At 37.3% G+C, this 8960-nt stretch overlaps 1 protein-coding gene across 1 annotated transcript in view; it reads right to left on the bottom strand.

The window, feature by feature from the left end:
• LOC105534568 (protein Niban-like) overlaps nt 1-8633 on the bottom strand; it is a 145343-nt gene extending 136710 nt beyond the window's left edge. Inside the window, exon 1 of the mRNA XM_011973295.1 lies at nt 8528-8633. Within this exon, the coding sequence (XP_011828685.1) occupies nt 8528-8633 (106 nt within the window). The remainder of the gene's footprint in view (nt 1-8527) is intronic.
• Between the last annotated feature and the right edge of the window lie 327 nt (nt 8634-8960).

Genomic DNA, 8960 nt, shown 5'->3' with positions numbered 1-8960 from the left:
GCTTTTACTCCAGTTTTTAACAAGCTCCTTATCTCCATCTGAGACCACCTCAGCCTGGACTTCATTGTCTATATCACTATCAGCATTTTGGTTACAACAATTTAACAAGTCTCTAGAAAGCTCCAAACTTTCCCGCATCTTCTTGGCTTATTTTGATCCCTCCAAACTGTTTCAGCCTGTGCCTGTTACCCAGTTCCAAAGCTACTTCTTCATTTTCAAGCAATGCTCCACTCCTGGTGCCAATTTTCTGTATTAGTCTGTTCTCACACTGCTATAAAGAACTACATGAGACTGGGTAATTTATAAAGAAAAGAGGTTTAATTGGCTCACAGTTCCACAGGCTGCACAGGAAGCATGGCTGGGGAAGCCTTGGGAAACTTACAATCATGGCAGAAGGCGAAGGGGAAGCAGGCATGTCCTACATGTCTGGAGCAAGAGGAAGAGAGAGCAGCAGGGAAGTTGCTAGGCACTTTTAAACAACCTGATCTCATAAGAACTCACTCATTATCATGAGAAAGGCAAGGGGGAAATCTGCCCCCATGATCCAATCACTTCTCACTAGACCCCACCTCCAACTCTGGGGATTACAATTCAACATGAGATTTGGGTGGGGACACAGAGCCAAACCATATTATTAATGAAATTCAATCTCTACTAAAAATAAAAATAAAAAAAAAGAAAATATGTTTTAAAAAAGAAAGAGAAAAGAAAGATCCAAAGTCAATAATCTAAGCTTTCACTTTAGGAAACTAGAGAAAGGAAAGCAAATTAAATCCAAAGTAAGAAGAAGAAGATAAATCATAAAAATTAAAGCAGAAATCAATAAACTTGAAAACAGGAAATCAATACAGAAAATTAACAAAACTAAAAGCTGGTTCTTTGAAAATATCAATAAAATTAATAATCCTCTAGCCGAGGTAACTAAGAAAAAAAAGAGAGGACACAAATTAATAATATCAGAAATGAAAGAGGGGACATCACTACAGATCTCATGGACAATCAATGGAACAGAATAGAGATCCCAGAAATTCACCCCCATAAGTAGATTCAGCTGATCTTTGACAAAGGAGCAAAGGCAATACAACAGAGCAAAGACAGTCTTTTTAACAAATGTTGCTGGAACACTGGACATCCACATAAAGAAAAGAAATCTAAACACAGATCTTACACCCTTCACAACACGTAAGTCCAAATGGATCACAAACCTACATTTAAAACACAAAACAATAGAACTCTTAGAAGATAACAAGAGAAATCCTAAATGACCTTGGTATGGTGATGACTTTTTAGATACAACACCAAGGGCATGATCCATGAATTGATAAGCTAAACTTTTTTAAAATTAAAAACTCATGTTCTGTGAAAGACATTATCAGGAGAATGAGAAGATAAGCCAGAGACTGGGTTTTCTTTGCAAAAGACTTCTTTGCAAAAGACATATCTGATAAAGGACTATTATCTAAAATATATAAAGAACCATTAAAACTCAACAATAAGAAAATAAACAACCCAATTAAAAATAGGCAAAAAACCTGAACAGACACCTCATAAAAGAAGATATATAGATGGCAAATATGCATATGAAAAGATGCTCAATATTGTATGTCATTAGGGCATTGCAAATTAAAACAACAATGAAATACCTTTGCACACCTATTAGAGTAGCTAAAATTCAGGCCAGGCTGGGTGATTCATACCTGTAATCCCAGCACTTTGGGAGGCTTAGGTGGGCAGATCACTTGAGGTCGGGAGTTGGAGACCAGTCTGGCCAACATGGTGAAACCCTAACTCTATTAAAAATACAAAAATTAACTGGGCATGGTGGCATAAGCCTGTAATTCTAGCTAATCAGGAGGTTCAGGCAGGAGAATTGCTTGAACCTGGGAGGTGGAGGTTGCAGTGAGCCAAGGCCATGGCCACTGCACTCCAGACTAGGGGGCAGACTGAGACGAAATCTCAAAAAAAAAAAAAAAAAAAAAAAAAGAATAGCCAAAATCTAAACACTAACATCATAAAATGCTGTGGTGAGCATATGGAGCAAAAGAAACGCTCATTCATGTAAAATGGTGTAGCCACTTCGGAAGATAGTTTGACCATTTCTTACAAAACTAAACATATTCTTACCATCTGATCCAGCAATTGCTCTCCTTGGTATTTACAAAAATGAGTTGAAAATTTATGTCCACACAAAAACCTGTGCACAAGTGTTTATGGCAGAGTTATTAAAAATAACCAAAACTTGGAAGCAACAAAGATGTCCTTCAGTAGGTAAATGTATGAATAAACTGTAGTACATCCAGACAATGAAATCTTATTCAGCATTAAAAAGAAATGAGCTGTCAAGCTATGAAAAGACATGGTATGGATGAAGCTTAAATGGGTGGTACATAGCAGGAAAAAAATTATCTGAAATGGCCACATATTGTATGATGACAACTATATGGCATTCTGGAAAGGGTAAAACTATAGAAACAGTAAAAGGATCAGTGGTTTATAGGGATTATTGGGTGGGAGGATGCATAGTCAGAGCACTGAAGATTTTTATGGCAGGGAAACTATTTTGTATGATACTATAATGGTATATATATATATGCCATTATATATTTGTCAAAACCCATAGAATGTGCAATGCCAAGAGTGAAGCTTAATGTGAAGTACGGGCTTTGGTAATGTGTCAGTGTAGAAGCATTCAGCTGTGACAAATGTAAAACTCTCACGCAGGATGTTGAAAGTGGGAGATGTGCATTTGTGAGGCAGACGGTATACGGAAAATCTTTGTATTTTTTACTGTGAACCTAAAACTGCTCTAAAAAGTAAAGTCTTAAAAAATGCAAGCTAGAAACTGTGAGAAAATATTATTAATACATATATCTGATAAGGAACTTGTACCATATGAAAGACTTCTACAAATCAAAAAGTGACAATCCAATTAAAAAATAGGCAAAAGACAAAAAGACATTTCACAAAAGAAGACATAAAAATGGTCAATACACACATGAAAAGGTGTTCAATATCATGAGACATCAAATAAATGCTAATTAAAACCCCAGTAAACTTCAACTTTACACCTATAGAAATGGTGAAAACTAAACAAATTGACAATTATCAAATGTTGACAAGGGTGTGGTACAAATGAAACTCTCATACACTGCTGGTGGGAATATGAGATAATACAGCCACTTTGGAAAACTGAGAGCTTCTTACAAAATTATAGACCTACCTAATGACCCAGCAGTTCAACTCCTAGGTATTTACCCAAATAGTGAAAACATGTGTTCTCAAAAAGACTTGCCAGGCACAGTGGCTCATTTCTGTAATCCCAGCACTCTGGGAGGCTGAAGCAGGAGGATCGCTTGAGTACAGGAGTTTGAGACCATCTCAAGCAACATGGTGAGACTGCCCATCTCTAGGAAAAAAAAAAAAAAAGTTAGCTGGGCATGATGGTGTATGCCTGTAGTCCCAGCTACTCAGGAGGCTAGGGTGGGAGGATTGAGGGGAGGATCGAGTCCAGGAGGTTGAAGCTGTGTTGAGCAGTGATCACACCACTGCACCACTTCAGCCTGGGCAACAGAACAAGAGCCTGAGACACACACAAAAAGACTTGACCAATGGTGTTAATAGCTTTACTCCTAATAGTCAAAAACTTGAAACAAACTCAAATATCTCTCAAAAAGATTATGAATTAAAAATAATTGCGGTATGTTTGTACAACGGAATATTATACAGTGATTAAATGGAATGAACTACTAATACAACACCATGAATCTCTAAAACATTAAGTGGGATTAAAAACAGATTAAAAACAATAGATATTATAAAATTCCATTTATGTGACTTTCAAGAGCAGATAAACTAACCTATGGTGATAAAAAGAATTCAGAACGAGATCGTGTATGAGGAAAGGGAGACTGATTGAAGGAGGGCATGAAAGAGCCTTTTAGGGGGAACAGAAATGTACTATGTCTTGGTTGGGGTATTGATTACATGGATACATGTATTTGTTAAAATTCTTTCATTTGTATACTTAATAGATGCACATTTTACTATATGTAAATTTTACCTTCACAAGAAAGAAATATGACCTTGTGGTTACTCTAAACTGGCCAAACAAGATATATCACTTATGCATCTTTTCTGGTGCCCCCACCCCCGTGCCTAGAAGGGAGTCCGGGATACAATGAATGCTCAACACACAATCAAATAAAGTTATAAAAAAGGAATCAATTGCTTTGGCAATTTATAGACAATGCAATGAGGTATTCAGATAGCTTCTATTAGGTGTGTGTTTAGTTTCCTGCAGATAACTCCTTACAGAGTGAGGGATTTTTCTTCTGATTTTGAGTAAATTAACTTTCTTTGGCACTCAATCACATGTATGTGTGGACATGTGTACATATCAGCACTATGACTGATAGGTCTTTGATTGTTCACCTATAGAAGAAACTGTCTAAATTGACTTCTTCTTTTTTTTTTTTTTCTAGACAGGGCGTGGCCTCCCTAACCCAGGCTGGAGTGCAGTGGCACGATCTCAGCTCACTGAAACCTCTGCATACCGTGCTCAAGTCATCCTTCCACCTCAGCCTCCTGAGTGACTGGGACTCCAGGCACATGCAACCACATCTGGCTATTTTGTAATTTTTGTAAAGACGGGGTTTCGCCATGTGGCCTAGGCTGGTCTCAAACTCCTGGACTCAAGGGATCTGCCAGCGTCGACCTCCCAAAGCGCAAGGACTAAAGGCATGAACCACCTACGCTCTGCCTAATTATTTTTAAAAATGTGTTTTACCATGTAAATGTATTGTGAAACCATAGTGAAAACTAAATCACAGGTACTTGTAATATCATTGCTCAGTTAATGATTTTCAATATAATTTTCTCTCAGAGAGAAAGGACTGCACATTTATTCTCTGTTGCTTATTATTATTATTATTATTATTATTATTATTATTACTGTAGTGACAATGTCTTGCTAACTCTAACTCCTGGGTTCAAGCAGTCCTCTTGCCTTAACCTACCAAAGTTCTAGGATTACAGGCCATTGGCCTGGCCCATATTGTATATTTTTAATTTCCAAGACTATTCCTAAACTAAAGCATTTATAATATTTTTTTCTCCACGAATACTTTTTAAATTTTTGAAAACTAAAAAGGTTTTACAACTGTGCATCCAAAATTCATTTTGGGCTAATGTGGAAAATTTTTTTCCTTAAACATACATCATTAAAATGAAATTTTTTTCAATACTTAAATGTGACTTCAAATAATAGAATTTTTAAGACACTGGTTTAATTAAAATAAAGCAGATGACAGACAAAGATGTGTTATTGAATTCTAGCTATGAAAATGTGATGTCCTGTGAGGGAATGGAACCCAGATGCAGTTAGATGCTGTTCTTCCTTTAGATTTTACCATGTGGGGACCCAGCTGTACATATGTGGATAAGGTGATTAATGTTTTCCAACTGTAATAGTAGCTGCATCATTATAATGCAGACTTTGGATTTGGTGACTGTCTCGTTGTGCCATGAGGTAAATGTAATAATGTTTGAGGCATTCTGCTTGCAAAAAAATTTATCATGTGCTTTTCTAGATGTCTTTGGTTCTATAGTGGAAATGCTTTTATTAGCCAATAGGAATTTTAAAATAATATGGAACTTGCACAAAAGGCTTTTCATGTGCCTTACTTTTTTAAAAAGGAGTTTATTGTATTCATTGGTATATGCGACGTAAGCAATAAAGGGAATGTTAGACCTGTAAAAAAAAAAAAAAGAAAATGTGATGTCTAAATTCCAGACGAGAATGGAGCAAAATGGGATGTGTAGATGTGAATATTTATATATTGAAGCTATATTTTCCAAGAATGTTTTGTTTTAGATTAAGGAAAAACTACTCAGAAAATCATGGGTCTTTCAGAAAATGAAAATAATTGAATTTCAAAAGCCAGAAGTTTCAACAACTTCCAGATTAAGAAGTGGAATCCCACTTAATTTGAAAAGATGATTGGAAAAGTTTTATTCTAGTGTACAATCAGCATAAAAGGAAACTTCTGAACTACCTAGAAGTATTGATTCTCTACTTTCAAGTTGAGGCCACATTCCTGTGCTCTCGTCATGAGATGGCCCCCTCCATTAAAATACATCTGGTTTAAGTTTCTGCCATATGTGGTAAATCAATGCAAAACAGATAATAAATTTGGAAGGTTGTATTCCTATAGGCTTTGGCTTCTATTCACCTAGCCTCTGCAAATTTGATGATTTCTCCATCTTAATTTATCTATGGATAACTACTAACAGAGGGCCCCAAACACAGAATGTCCTTTGGAATGAAAAGCTTATATTCAAAGGCAATCCATCAGCAGGAAACTTGAAAAGACCAATCTCTGCTACTGTGTCTTTATGACCTTTGGAAAACTGACCCCACCATTTCATGGAGCTAGGCTCCTTGCCCTATAGTCCTTTTTACCCAAATATGTTTAGTAATAGAGGTTGATTACTGGAGTATAATAGGAATATTAGCTATTTGGTTTATTCAGAAATTTATTCTTTTATTTTAGTACAAATATTCCCCTCCCCCCAAAAAAAAACTTAAGCAGTATTTTTTTAGTTAAAGCAGACCCATCAATTATGAAAAGGCAGTTTAGAATAGTGGTTAAGGATGGGGCCAGGTGCAGTGGCTCACACCTGTAATCCCAGCACTTTGGAAGGCCGAGGCTGGTGGATCACCTGAGGCCAGGCGTTTGAGATCAGCCAGACCAACATGGTGAAACTGCGTCTCTAGTAAAAATACAAAAATTAGCCAGGTGTGGTGGCAGATGCCTGTAGTTCCAGCTACTCGGGAAGCTGAGGCAGGAGAATCACTTGAACCCAGGAGGCGGAGGTTGCAGTGAGCTGAGATCACACCACTGCACTTCAGCTTGGGGGATAGAGCGAGACTCTGTCTCAAAAAAAAAAAAAAAAAGAAAAAAAAGAATAGTAGTTAAGGGTGTGGATTTGCCCACCCTGTTATTTTGAGTTGACTCAGGTAAGTATTAAGATGCTTTAAACCTTTATTTTCTAATGCATAATGTGGTAATACTGATGGTAATTTCCTCACAGGGTTGTGAAGATTCAGGGAAATGACACTTACAAAATATTTAGCACTGTACCTGACACAGAGTTTATGAGGTTGTTTGCTATTAGCACAGTTGTGAATTTGCCTATAATTCTTCTAATTTCCAGGATTAAAACTAATATTGCTGTGACTAGAGTCTTATGAGAGATGCTATTCCATAGTGTGTAATTAATAATGAGCTGTAAGGGGGAGTTATTCCTATTGCCTTTACTTGTATTGGCCTCATAACATTTGGTATGTGCCTCTTCACCCCATTAGATGCTGGGTTCTTTGAGGATAGGGTTTATATCTTACATCTCTCCAAATTAGTCTGATGATTTATAGACTCTTAATAAGGGAATAATGTATAAATGAAATGCATGTAAATACACTTAAAACATTAATTTTACAATTGAATTATTTTGTGGTTTTAAGTAATTATAAAGAATAATTTCTTTTAATTCCCCTGGGACTAGTAAAGCAACATAGATATTATAGCTACAAATAAAAGGACAGTTAACATCATATATTACTCTTTGTTTATATTTCGAAAAGGAAGTCTGGTTTGGGCATTTGATATTTGAGATACCTACCAGACATCTAAAGGAGGGGCGAATAAGTAGAGGAGAGGACTGTAAGTCTGGAGAAACTTCTGGGATCTTTAAGTTTGGAGAAAATTGAAAGTTGTCAACATATGGACGGTACTTAGAACCATGTGACTGAATAGGATTACCCAGAAAGAGAGTATAAACTAAGATGGAAAAAAGGTCCTAAGACTGAATCCTGGGACATCCCAAAACTTTAGGGTTTGGGGTGAACGATGAGATGCCACAAAAGAGACTGAGCTGGAGTGGGTCAGAGGGTCAGAGAAATTAGGAGAACTCAGATAAAGTGCAATCATTTTATGTCCAGATCTCACTGTCCCTGGCTCTTTTCATCTCACTCATTGATTCCTCACATCTATCTCAAAGCTTTTGTTTCAAATTTTCATGAGCTGTTTGCATCTGCATCTCTAATCTTCCTAACTGACCCTCTGTTTTTCATGACCCTCACCAATAACTTTGGGTTTTGCATGTGTCTTTAGACTTGGCCCACTTACAACTTTAGGACCTAGAGTCTAGGTCAGGGGTATCCCTTTGCCAGCCTCCGCTCACATCAGCCATATTGCACCTCTCTCTTATTCCCCACTACACTTGCTATCCTCTCCACTGGAGGAGGAGGTATAGCTGTTCTTTATGTTCTTGGCTTCAGACCCCCAAATAAATTTTCAGGTGAGTCCCTTGCACCCCCTTAAACTTATACTAAGCCCTACTTTCCCGTACTTCCTGCTTGCCTGTGTATTCGGTTATTGCTCCAGCTCTGGGCATTTGGCCACTTTGGACAAATCTCCTGTCCTTTTCAGCCAGTCCTGGGGTCCCTCTATTTCTGTGTGACCCTTACCCCACTCTATCCTAACTGTAGTGGCCAGTGCTCTTGCTGTGACCGCTTGAGCCATTTGCACCAGATTTGGAGGGACGTCAAGTCTTCTGAAACAAGCCTGATACATCGTTGAAACTTTTCACCATATGGTGATCTCAAAACATCTGAAAAATTAAAATCCCCTGAAATAGAGGTGTATAAGATGGGAAATTCAAATAGTAAATTCTCAACCTACCATGTGTAGTTGCTTCCAGCAATCATGTGTTAAATCAGTAGGAATTTCTTGAGGGAGTGCTAAGGAGACTAATTAGCAAAAAACACCTGATATTTTCCCTAGAGATTGTGAGATATAAATTAGTAGGAGGAGAATTGAGTCCCAAGATAATTATATAGGTCCTAGAACTCTTTGCTGCTATTTGAGGGATCTATAGTCATTGGTTGGTCTCTGTTTAGC

The sequence above is a fragment of the Mandrillus leucophaeus genome, unplaced genomic scaffold (assembly GCF_000951045.1).
Source record: "Mandrillus leucophaeus isolate KB7577 unplaced genomic scaffold, Mleu.le_1.0 Scaffold1000, whole genome shotgun sequence".
In the NCBI taxonomy this organism is placed as follows: Eukaryota; Metazoa; Chordata; class Mammalia; order Primates; family Cercopithecidae; genus Mandrillus; species Mandrillus leucophaeus.
The sequence above is the reverse complement of the archived record's forward strand: the minus strand, read 5'-3'. Positions and strand labels throughout refer to the sequence as shown.